This window comes from Cervus elaphus, chromosome 27 (assembly GCF_910594005.1).
Source record: "Cervus elaphus chromosome 27, mCerEla1.1, whole genome shotgun sequence".
In the NCBI taxonomy this organism is placed as follows: domain Eukaryota; kingdom Metazoa; phylum Chordata; class Mammalia; order Artiodactyla; family Cervidae; genus Cervus; species Cervus elaphus.
Window position 1 is genome coordinate 29492138 of NC_057841.1, and position 12788 is coordinate 29504925.

At 35.5% G+C, this 12788-nt stretch overlaps 1 protein-coding gene across 1 annotated transcript in view; it reads right to left on the minus strand.

Annotated features, from left to right (window-relative positions):
- Nucleotides 1-12561, minus strand: part of DSG1 (desmoglein 1) — a 42841-nt gene extending 30280 nt beyond the window's left edge. Inside the window, exons 1-5 of the mRNA XM_043888770.1 lie at nt 12308-12561; nt 11586-11718; nt 2873-2908; nt 2473-2604; nt 1120-1275 (exon numbers count right to left, since the gene is read on the minus strand). Coding sequence (XP_043744705.1) covers nt 1120-1275; nt 2473-2604; nt 2873-2908; nt 11586-11633 — 372 coding nt within the window. The 5' untranslated portion in view covers nt 11634-11718; nt 12308-12561. The remainder of the gene's footprint in view (nt 1-1119; nt 1276-2472; nt 2605-2872; nt 2909-11585; nt 11719-12307) is intronic.
- Between the last annotated feature and the right edge of the window lie 227 nt (nt 12562-12788).

Sequence of the window (12788 nt, forward strand, 5' to 3'; positions counted from 1 at the left end):
CAGGTGGGTCTTTACCACTAGCACTATGTGGGAAGCCCATAGGGAACTTACTGTGTTTCATATAAAAAGGCATGTGTTTCAAGAGAAGCTAATAGGCTGGCTTTTAGAATTTTCAGGGAAACATTGTGGGAGACAAGGCAGGAATACCGATATGGAATAGTAGACTAAGGAATTAAAGTAGTTTGAGGCATTACAGACAAGCAGTATGAGTGAAAACCTGCAAGCAGAGGTTACTATTTGAAGGCATTTTGGAAAATTATGGGGTTTGAATTGGAGAGGTTACAAGATCAAAGAAAGATATTAAAATTTCTCTATTTTTGTTTTTCAAGTATTAACAAGTGTTGACCCTAGTGATAGATGGAAATCGATTAGCAGCCAATGGAGCAGTCAGAAGAGAGATGAAAAAACAAAGTAAATTGATTAAGGTTCTTGGACAGATAATTATGGGAAAATAGCTAGCTCTTGGGATAATTCATTGGGAAAAAGCAGAAAATCGATCATTTTTTTTTTTTTTTGGATTTAATTCAGAACATTTCTGAACTGGAGGAGAGAGAATTAATTATGGGAGTTTGTGATGGAAGGCCTCAAACTTTTTAATGAAGCGGGTCATCAGGTCAACTGCATAAAGTGGAAATGAGGTTGAGAGTTTGAAGTTTTGTCACGGTGACTGTAAAGAATAGAGTGAGATTAAGGGTGAGTTAAAGTTTCTCCAAGGCACACTCTGAGCTCAGGGGAGTTGAGCAATGTGAATTTATCATCAAGTACGTTCACTCAGGAAAGGCTCCATCTGGAGTTCCAGAAATCACCATTTGGCATTGGAGTGAAGAGGAACTGATATTCTCAACTGAATTAAAGAAAGAGAAGTAAGTTAGGCGCTTGCCCTTCTTGACAAACACTTAGCTTGACACGGGAACTGACGAGAGGTTAGCTCTTTTGCTAAGGCTGTTAAGCAAACACTCCTCTTTCTCTTAACCTTTTGTTTCTGTCAGGTCATTGAATGCCCATGAAATAAGAGACAACCAAAAATGCCCAATATTGAGACTCTTGAAATCAAATAAATATGATCTGAACATATTTCAAAAGTAATATAGGCCCGAACACACACATTCATGCACTTACAATGAAAAAAGGGGTGACCTCTCGATCAACTATGGATGTTATATTAATTTCACCAGTTTTTTGATTAATAACAAAGATTCCGTAAGGTGGTTGATCAATTCCTACTCCAGAGATGCGGTATGTAACTTGCTGGTTTGCAGCGCAATCTGAGTGAATCTGCAAAGAGAGCACATTACAGAGAGGAAATCAAGAGTACAACTGTTTGATGTAATAACTATCGTTCTTGAGAATTGTTGAATGTGAGTTATCCTGTTATCTTTTGAGAAATGTTGGAAATAGGAATTATTTTCCTGGATAAGTGGAATAATTACAGCTCTAGTATTTTCAGCAGTAAATGACAATGTAATAGAAGAAATTCAATTTTAGTTTCTACCAAATAAGAAAAAAGTAAAATATCACTCTCATAAATCTAAATCTGTATAGTTATCATTCATGCATTCACTCATTCAACATTTAAGATGGATCATATTATTTTTAATGTCTGTGCTAATGTTGAGGCCAGTAGGGAACTCCTTACCCTCTTCAGGAGTTTCTCAATGTTATTACATAACTTTGATCTTTTGATTAAATGTTTTTTTAAATGTAAAGTTTTGGAAGAAAGTTTTAAGTGGATTTATGTAGGTGACAAGAGAGAGTTATCCAACTCTATTGTAGAAGGTTTTAATTCTGAAAATAGGAGGTGGTATTAGCAGAAAAATCAAAGAGACCATTCCAAATAAATTTTATGGAAACCAGGGATCTCTTTGAAATTAAAAATTGTATGATTGTAAGCAATCTTATGGGGGAATCTCTGTGTAAATCTGTGTGTATGTATGCATATATGTTTGTATGTGTGAATCTGTGTGTGGAGATGTTTCCATGTGTGTGTGTATGTGCACATGTGCATGTGACTGGGTGTTTACAAAAGGAAAAAAGGGAAAATGAAGGGAAAAGAGAATGTGAAAGAGGGTACATTGTGATTGTTCATAGAAAGCTAAAAGTACAAAGTCAATTCTAGGAGATCATGAGGCAGAAAGAGCACACATTTAAATGGTCCCTGTGAATGTGCTGAACATTAAATTCATTGTTTAAATCACTATATTTTTTCATCTAGAGTTTAGGGTGACACATGATTGTGTATATTAATTTCACTAATGTGATGAGTCAGTGTTCAACTGTCTACCCAAGTGGCTAAATTTCTTAATTTACACTTTTGATGGCTTCAGTTTTTATAATCTGAATAGCTATAGTTGTGTTCTGTATCATAACTTCTCAGTGAGATATGCTCATAAAATATTTCAAAGATAGGCTGTTTTGAAATTTTAACTCTGTCCGTTCTGATGTTCGGTTTTTTGCTTTGGGGTTGATACTCACTTTGGCGATCGGGTTCCTCTTTGAGTTGTCCTCACCTTCACGGCAGGCTGCAGCAAACTTAATCCACTCACGCTTTTGCCTCCTGGTGGAAAGCCACTTGATGGTGCCATTTTTAGTGTTATAATCTCTGACCTTGGGTGGGCAGGACAAAGTAATAGTATCTATTAATAAATATAATTTATTCATAATTCACATTCCATTGGAGATGTTAGGGGTTAGAACAGTGTCAGAAAGAGAGGATGTTTAGTTGGAATAATTGGTAATTTTGATAATCCATTAATTTTAGCATAACATTAACTTTACTTATAAAGGATAAATTTTTATTGGAAAATATATTACTTCTCCCAAACTATATTTTTTCACTTTTAATTTGGAAAAAAATTAATTTGCTATATATTACCTGGATTCTAAATTCACTGTTAACTTCCAGCACCACCTATAAAAAATAAGATAATCATAATAGTTAATTTTTAATTGAATGCTCTACAATGCATGTTATCCCACTGCTTGAAAAAAAAAAACAGTCTTGTGGGTCATTAACAGGTGAATTTGGTTTCTCTCTCAAGGTCTGAGGACAATACTAAGGATTCTTTTATGTTTGGTTTTTACCTTTCAATTTTGCTCTTCTTTTCATTGCTTTTTATTGTTAACTTCTTTTTCATTCTTAGCCTGTACAGATACTTGTAATCATATGAGCTAGGATATTTGAAACTAGAACCCGGGGAGAATGAGGGTTGGGAACTCAAGATCTCTTAGTAAATCTTATGTCTGAAGAGTTGAAAGCACTTGGATGGTATTTAGTGATTTCAATAGTACGTAATGATACTAAAATATTTGACTATAGTTTTGGCATCTGACTAGCCACAAATGGAAATAGGAAAGAAAAGCTGAAGTAAAGAAAGCATATAGAGCAGAAAATATCTGGAAAACTTTGGAATTTGCTTTTTCACAGTCCAATTCTAGATGGAAGATTTTTGAGTATTCTTGAAAATCTTAAGATGATAAATCTTTAATTTGCTTTGAAATATGAGAATAAAAGTGCTGAAATCAAAACAATTTTATGTAAAAATGAGTTCATATTTGATGTTTTATTGCTGGCATTAAACAAAACAGATGATATAAATGCATCCTTCCACAGCAATGAAAATAAATTACAGGACTGTAGGGACAAATTGCTGTGTACGCAACTTTCATTAATCTTTTCTCCTGCATTAAACAATTTCCCTGTCAAACAAATGAACTAGTCAAACAGAACTCTCCCTAGTTTCAGCTCTGGCCTTGATCTTTATATATAATTTGTAGTGTAAAATTATGTATATAATTTAAATTATTTTTTTCTAAAGACAAAGGCATTTCTAAAAACACACATTTATATATTAAGTCTACTATATCAATATACTAAAGACATTGTAAAATATCAAAAAATTAGGTGTGAATTTGAAGGATTTATCTACATTTATTAAATTTAACTTAGAATTAGTTAAAGGTGGTATACACTCTTAGTTTTTATTCACCCCTAAATAAGAAAATTTTAACTTCTGTTTTTTTCTTTCCAGAATTGCTAATTATGAGAGATGTTGTCATAATTAGACTTTATCTGGACCACTGATAAAAGAAAATTATAGTTTGTATTTTAAAAAATACTAACAATAGTAATTTCAAAATATAATAATTACTTTTTATAGTCACTTTCAATTTCACCCTTAAATAAAAATAAAATTTTAGTCTCCAAGTACATATTTTTAAAAAATTTCCATAATTCATAATGGTTAATATCAGTAGTATAAAGAGATTATGTTTTTATTATAGAAATTATATACTCATGGTATCAAATGTTAATCATTATCATTAATCACCATTACAATTTACTGAATGATAACTAAATATTGGAAAATGTCTTTAGAGAAATCCATGCACTCAGTCTTCAGTAGTATATGTGGTCAATACTATAATTCTTTCCATTTTACAGATGAAGAAATTGAGGTTTGGGTATTAATTTAGAGCTAAATACAAAAGCATCTGCCTGCCAATGCAGGAGACACAGGAGACAGGGGTTTGATCCCTGGGTTGGGAAGATCCCCTGGAGGAGGAAATGGCAACCCCATCCAGTATTCTTGCCTGGAAAACCCCATGGAGAGAGGAGCCTGGCTGGTCACAGAGAGTTGGACATGACTGAGTGACTGAGCACGCACTCACAATCCAAAACAATTCAGCCTAAATTTGTGTTTGTGGCATGTGTAATATAAGATGGCTATTCCATGTAAATTTCTAAGTAAAATATACTATGAAGAATTGACATTATTACAACTTTGAGAATTCAAAATAATTCTGATTTTAATCTAATCTCATAATATCCTTGTGAATTATTAATAGGAATGCTTATATACAATGATAACAGCAATAACAGTAATGCTATGCATGGGGTGGGAGGAGAAAGAAAAATAAATGACCCAAATGGTCCAAGTTACTTTGGACAAGTAACTGAGTTGTTGTTGTAGAGTCCCTTTTGGGCACCGAATTGAAATGATGTTAGTGCAGGTATGTATTTCTTGCTACCTGTGAACTCATGAACACTTTTTCCTCTAATTTGTAGGTGTGGAACTGGGGTGTGGGGGTATCTTATTTGTCTGGGAGCCATTTCTTCACAGTTACAGAATTGTGTATGCATTAGCTATCTGTCTTGTGCTTCCCTTACCACACCAAGGTGTCAGTGCTTGCTGTTTGTTTTGGAGAACTATGCCAGATGACTAAGAAACCTTCCAACTTTATGAAGCTGGGTCATTCTTTTTCCCATGAGTAGCAACTCAGGCAGAAGATCAAGCAAGTTTCACCACAGAGCCAGGCTCTCAACTGGATTAGTAATTAAAAAACTGCCAAGTCTGCTTAAAATTATGTTTTGTGAACATAATCTCACTGTGATTTGCTCAGAGTCCAGGAAAAAAAAAAAAACCAAACCCTGAAATTGTCATTCTTGGACTTTCAAAGGCAAAATAATGAAATAAACAGAGTACTTCATAGGGTCAGAAAACTTTCAGTGTACTTGCTGAATTCTCTTAGCTTAGTTTTCTCATTTGTGAAATGACAGGGGTAGACTAAATATATATAGTTACCTTTTCAATGTTAACAATAAATCTCTGTGTGCAGTAGGAAAATATTGAAATTTTTTGATCTTGGGAAAGGCATGATAAAATTGCAGGTTTAAAAGATTAGGCCAACCACAGGGAAGAGGCAGTGATTACAGGCCACCAGCAGTGAGTGTTTACATCAAATTAGGCCGGAGATGCAGAGCTGAACAGGAGCAGTGGGAACAGACCAGAAAAGATTAAGGGAGAGATACTGCAAGGGTGAAACTGACAGGGCTTGAGAACCAATGGGACGTGGGAGTCAAGAGAGGGAAGAATTTCAGGTGACGGCAGTTTTAAACAGGCAGATCCGGAGCACGGGCATAGCAGAATTTAGCAGGTTAGAACACGGCAAGTTTAAGATGCCGGAGAAGGGCCTGGGTGAAGATGCTTAGCTATTTGAAAAGCACATCAGCACGGTGAACAATGGTGCTTCAGGCCTGACATGTGGAGGAATAACTGCTCAGTTTGCTTAGTTGAAATCATGGGAGAATTTGAAATCCCTCAAGAACACAGCCAAGAAACAGCCTGGGGATGAGAATAAAATATGGGAATTCCTACATCTATGTAACTGGGAACAATGACAAAAAATAAGAAATGAAAAGGAGAAAAAGAAATGGCTGAAAAAACAGGAAGAAAATGTCATGCAAAATCAAGGATGTCAAAGGAAGGGAAAACTGAAAGACAGATGGGGCATGAACCATATCAGATGATATAAAATAGCTGAACAGAGTGATTCCTGAAGAAATCTGAGGTTTTCTAGGACTTTGAATAGGATGCTTCAGTTGGATGGAACAGGCTCTTTCTGACTGAAAGAAATTGGGGAATAAGATGGGAAAAAGGACATGAAAATGATCACTTTCCCAAGGAATTTGGTGATCAAAAAAAAAGTTAGAAAGATGTGATAGTAGAATTAGATTACTAATAGTGTGCAAGGAAATAGTTTTGGAGAGGGAGACATGTTGGAGATGAAAGTCACTTGGTTGAAGAGGTAAATTGAAGGACACTATCCTGAATAATTTAGACTTTGTCTCTAGAACAAGGATAAGGTTATTTGGGGAAAACTAGGAGAAGGAAATGGCAACCCACTCCAGTGTTCTTGCCTGGAGAGTCCCAGGGGTAGGGGAGCCTAGTGGGCTGCCATCTATGGGGTCGAACAGAGTCGGACACAACTGAAGCGACTTAGCAGCAGCAGCAGCAGGGGACTAGTTTGGTTTATGAGATGTGTTGGGGATGTGTTCCGTGGAGACCATGATGGAGATGCACTTAGGTAATGAAGACTGGTCAAGCTGAGTACATCTCAGCTCTTTTGCCCACTGCATATGGGTGTTGGGGTGAGTCACTTAGCCATTTGGTGCCTCAGTTTCCTCTTCTGTATATGAGACTAAAGCCCTTTCCAATTCAAATATTCTAAGAAAGCAGTGAATAATTCACTTAAAGCACATCCTCAATGAACCTTCCCTGCATCTCTATTTTAGGAGCCAATTCATACATATACATATTTAAAAGCCACAGACACAAAATTGCATGCTAATTTCAATGATTCTAATTAAGCTCATTTTTTTTTCTTTTGACGTCGAGGTTTACATTTCTTTACATATAGTAAAAATGGTCTTGAAAGTAATAAGTAGTTTTTATAAGGACAACTTCTTGCATTTAATAATTGTGTTAATCTTCAACAGTCACATGACAGTTTTTAAAGCATCACATTTTGTGTCTAACTGTTATGTACAAGAATGAACCTGAGATAAAGCCAAAATATGATAAATTGCTTCTTTTAAAAAAACCTCCTGTTTTGTCTTTCCTTTGTATTACTTCGACCATAGCTGGAGTCGACAGCACGTTGGTAGGTCCTTCTTCTTATTTGTTGATTGGTTTATTTATTTCTTTGACAAATACATATCTGATGTGTGAAACCAAGGCTTTATTATTAAGACTTTTGAAGGATCTAAGCCCTAGAAATATTATGACAAGCCTTAGATAAAATGTAAATGTATGATGCATCATGAAAGTAACAGAAAAATTCATCGCGACTGTTTTCATGTGTAATACCCTCATGATTATTTGGAGTGTGTGTGCAGCGGGGAGAAAATAGAAACCACCTTAAAATTCCCTATTGACACCTCTTCTTTGTGAATTAGATGTCTACTGAGCAATCTTGCACTGGTGCAAGGCACTATGAAGGATACAAAAGTGACTTAGAGACAGAACCTGCCCTCGAATAACTTACAGCCAGGTAGTTTTATGAGCAGCAGGCAGTGCTTAATTTGTGAAGCTGTGGTTGTTTATTAGCCAAGGCTGTGCTCCATGCTTGTAGACCAACTGAGATCAGCAACCGGTGGCATTTGAACCACTTTGACTTGCCTAAGTCCATTAGAGGTCATCGCATGCCAAGCATAGCCAGCGAGAGTGACATGACCCAGTGCTCTGGAAGGGTGCTCCCTCACTGTGGGGAGCACGGTAAGTCTAACTGCGGTACTAAGTGCCCATCCTGCTTCCAGTGTCAGGACAATGTCGTGTCTGTTAGGACACGGAGATAGCCAACAACAACGTCCTTGAAGAATATGTAGCAGAAGAGTTATCAGAAATACAATGCTCTGGGAATAGACAGTGTTATTTTTCTAGATTTATGAGCCTTGTTAAGTTGGTGAATCTTGTCCTTTAGCAGCCAAGTCATCAGATTTTTCCAGTTAGCATTTCCTAGTTCTTTAGGTTTTTCTGTCACCTCAATCAGACACAGCAAATGATTTTACTCTGTAGCAACTCAAGCCAATTAAATGATGACAAATTTGTACTCTTTATTCTCATAAAAGTTAAAGAACAGGCTGATCTTAAATCTGCTGTGAAATTCCAAAGCTTTTAAGAGCATCATGACTTTGCTTAAATACAATTTATACATTTGAATTAACAGGTAAACAGAAATGCTGCTTCCATCTTCTAGAAAATATTTTACTGAAATTCTGATATCTGTAATATGTATCACTATAATATGAGCACAAGAAAGCCTAAAACCCTCTCTTTTGCTTCTCTTCTGTTGTGTCTGTACTAATTCGTTAGCTCTTGCTTTAGGCATCAATAAACACAATTATGGAAATTTAAGATTCTGGTTCACATAAGTTGATGAACTATGTAATAAAGTATATATTATATTTTAGCTCTGGGCTTGAGAAATACTCTAAAAACAACTGCATAATAATTTCAACAACTTAATAATTTCAGCTAAGTTCAAACTATAGAATTAGTTTATCTGGTGGTCAGAAGAAGTTTTTTTTAATGGAAGTATTAACTGTGGAAAGAGGAGAAGTGAGGCTGATATGATCAACTGAAGAAATCAATCATTCTTGGTAGTAAAGATGGGTGTATTTGTTCTTTGAGTGTATGCTGCAGAAGTTGACTTTTATAGAAAAAGACACCTTGATATCTGTATTGATTTGAGTTGATCGATTGGACCTGGTGAAGTTGCAAAGTGAGTTTTAGAAATCAACAGAACTATAAAATTCTACTGGTTCTACTTTGCTTTTTCACAGTCACCATGTCATCCCTTCTACCACAGTTACAGCCACTCAGAGAGATTTCTTATATTTGATGTAAAGTTAGCCTTGTTTTCTGGTGTAGAATTCATTCTAACCACCTCCAGCCCCTTGCTAGCCACACATATACACACCAAACTCATGGAAACAAAAAGAAAGAAAGAAAAATAAATGTAGCATTAATAACATTTCTTTGGCCTGCAATGTTATAACAGCTGTAAGCTAGTGTCTGTTCAGGCACCTTGCCTAGATAATGGAATAGTCGTGTGGCAAGCTTGGCCTCCATAAGAAGTTTCTTCAGCTTTATTCTCCTTGATTGAACCCGCTAATTTGTAGTCTTAAAACTTAAAGGAACATTGAGCAGATTACACAGCATACTTGTTAAGTATATGGTTGTCGGGCTCTCAGTGGGTTTGCATCAAAGATAGTATCAGTTTAAATGTCTTAAAAGTTTTCAAAATTGCCCAAATATGCTCCTTAATGTAATTTTCACTTACCAATTTTGAGCAGAGAATATAAAGACTTTACATAGATTTCTTTTCTTTTTTTTAAATTGGTAAAAGCAAACATTCAGAATAAGGCTAGCAGAAAAGTTTGATATCGTGCTGGTTCACGTTCAGAAAAAGTATTTTAAAGCAAAAATAGATTGGATAACTCCAAAGGATATTTATCCAGATCATCTGGTAAAATCAGTAGTAAAAATAACTTGTGATTTTTCTAAACCTTAGAAAGTGAAATTTTTTAAAAAAAGTTATTTTAAATGGAAGATTTCAATTCTTTATAAAATAAGTTCTTCAAGAAATAATTTTCCTAATGTGTATGAGAACTTATGATTGATTCCAAAGTAAAATATGGCAAAAGACAAACAAATGATTCACATGCAAACAGGCAAAAACTATCCAGACTCAGAAAATAAAGGACAAAGGCCCAGAACTCTCTCTACAAAGAGAGAAAGTTACATGAAAATACATGGGTTTGATAAAATGATATGCTGTACTGAAGAATGACTAGATACAAATGGCTGTTTAAAGGAATTTTATAGGATGTAATTAATTAGAAATAATCATAAAAATTTAAAAAGGCACCTTATAGATTCAATGAAGATACATAAGCATCCGAATAAACTTTAATCAACTGATACTATAATGGACCTGAATCAGATCAAATTTATATGAAATTAAAAGTATTTTCTTATTTCATAATTAACAAACACTCCTATGTTCAAATGCCATACTGTGTGGTGCTCATTAATCCCTGCCATGTCCCAAATTATGAGATTCTCAGTATCAAGTCCCTGGAATAAGGCTAATGTTTGAAGGGCAGTTTGGAACTATATAACTACCACTTACTGATGCTCATTTATTAATAAACCCACTGGTTATGGCCTCTCAATTAATAAAGTGAATTCAAGTTAACCAGCATATGTTGAATCAAAGATCTCACTTGTTACTGTAGACACCCAACAATCCAGTTCAAAAATGAAGCAAGTAGAGACAAATATTCACCACAGCACTACATCCTGCCAAAATTGGAAGACACGATTTACCTGGCACTTTCCTCTTTATATTATATTAACATTATTGTGAGAGAGACTGCAATTTTCAATTTTTCAACACAAGAGAAGCTGATGCAACACACTAGTGCTGTACTTAGAAGTTGTCTCTAAAGTGAGAAGACTAATAAAGTGTAGGGTTGCAGTAATAAAGTATTTTGTTATAGTTTCTCTGATCATCAAATGTGCAACTTTAGTCTCGTGGTCATTACTGACTTTCTAGTAGTAAGAACCATTATCATAATAATTATACTTATTCCTTAATTATAGCCATTCCCTCACCTACTATGTCATTTATAAATCTCCCATACTGCCATTCTTTTTGAAATTAAATGTTTTAAATAAAATTACAGTTTAGAAGTGTGGGGCTTCTGATATTAGTGGATATGAATCCCCAACCACATACAGAACCGATGAGACTGTTTGGGTGGTGAAGCCAGTTACAAACAGCTATGGTTTTAATTTATAGGGATCCTACTTTTACATTTTAAAAATTATAGTGAATCTACCAGCAAAGATACCAAAAGTATGGGAAAATGCCTGGATTAAAAATCGATACACCTGTGAGATTAGTTTTCAAAGCCCACCTGCAAAGGAGAATTTGAACAGAATGCTATTAAGTAGTGATCTGACTTTCCTAAGTTCAGTGTTTCCCCGGTGACTTGGCAATGACTTCGATGTCAGAGATGTGATATGGTGAGTTGACACTGATGCACTAATATGACCTTGGAGTCTTCAATTAAGGAGAGAAACACTATTAAAAAATCTAGTCCATAAAAATCACCTTATCATTAACCTAAACTTTTAATGGGTTTAGGTTAGAAATAACACAAAATAACATTTTCCTAAAAGTTCTCTCTTGTTTACAATGAGAACGATGATGGAAAGTTTTTAACAGGATTCACTTACCAGGAAAATGAACAGCACCACAGCTGCTCCGAAGAAGGGCCAGTTCATCGCTGCTGGGTTCTCTTACATCCAAGATCAAGGGAGTTTTGTTTTTGCTTCTCTGTTCTTTCTCTTCCCCCCACTCAGCTGGTGTCTGCTTAAAAATAATTTCTCAGTAGATGTTCTTACATGCAGGCTTTGAGGTGTTTCTGCCTTCTCTGGGAGCAGGTCTGAAGGTACGTATAACCTGTTTAGATCCCCACCCTAAAAACTTGGGCTGGTCTCCCTGAAATGCTTAACAGGATCATCATTGCTCGCAGGTAAAAACTTAGGGACACACCCTCTTCCAGCTGAAAGGCAGCTTTCTGTGGGGCATGGAAGATTCACTCCTTTAGTGAGGGTTTCCAGTGGCAGGCATTTAGAATGATCAGAAGTGTGAAGAACTGTACAATGGATAGGGGTTTTTCACCCTAGGCTCTCTTTACAGGTTGTTCAACTTCTTCCCATATTGAAAAGGGAAGTGGAGTCTGAATGTTTATACTATTCAAAGAGGATTATGTGACCCATGTTCATTGCCAGACCTTCAGGTCACAGTAGAACATTATAAACTTTCCATTTCAGTGGACGTTAGGAAACAGTCATTTTCTGAACTATTTTTAAGAGACAGAAACTCTGCTAATGTTAGGAGTGAGGATTTTTTTTTTTTAAGCATTCATTCAAACAAACAAAACGTATATACTTACAATTTTAAGGTTCCTGGAATAAATCACAGTTCCCTTTAAGTGATTAGCCAAAGTCCAGGGACGTCTCTATTGTCTCTCTAAATGAATGTCTTCTTTCCCCAATTATTTCTCTCTCTTTAAGGTTCTGTCCTTTGCAAATGGAGTAAAATAAAATGTAAAATATCACTAGGGAAGATTAAACATAAACAATAAAAACCACCAATTAAAATCTCGGTGATAATTTTAAAAGTGAGGGTCAGAGCCTGAAATACTAATAGAAACACAGAAAGCTGTTCTTCAGGAGAGGTGGGTTAAAAGTCAGTGATGAGTCCCAAGCACAGAGCCAAGAATCTGTATAGTGAGCCAATTAGAGCATAGGGAATACACTGGAGAAAAAGCTGCCCACACATGCAAATAGGAAACTGAATGGAGCCCTGAAGTCTGTGAAAATAAATAGTGAACTGTCGCAGGAAAGCCTTTAGTGTTCTAAGGGTAATCTCCT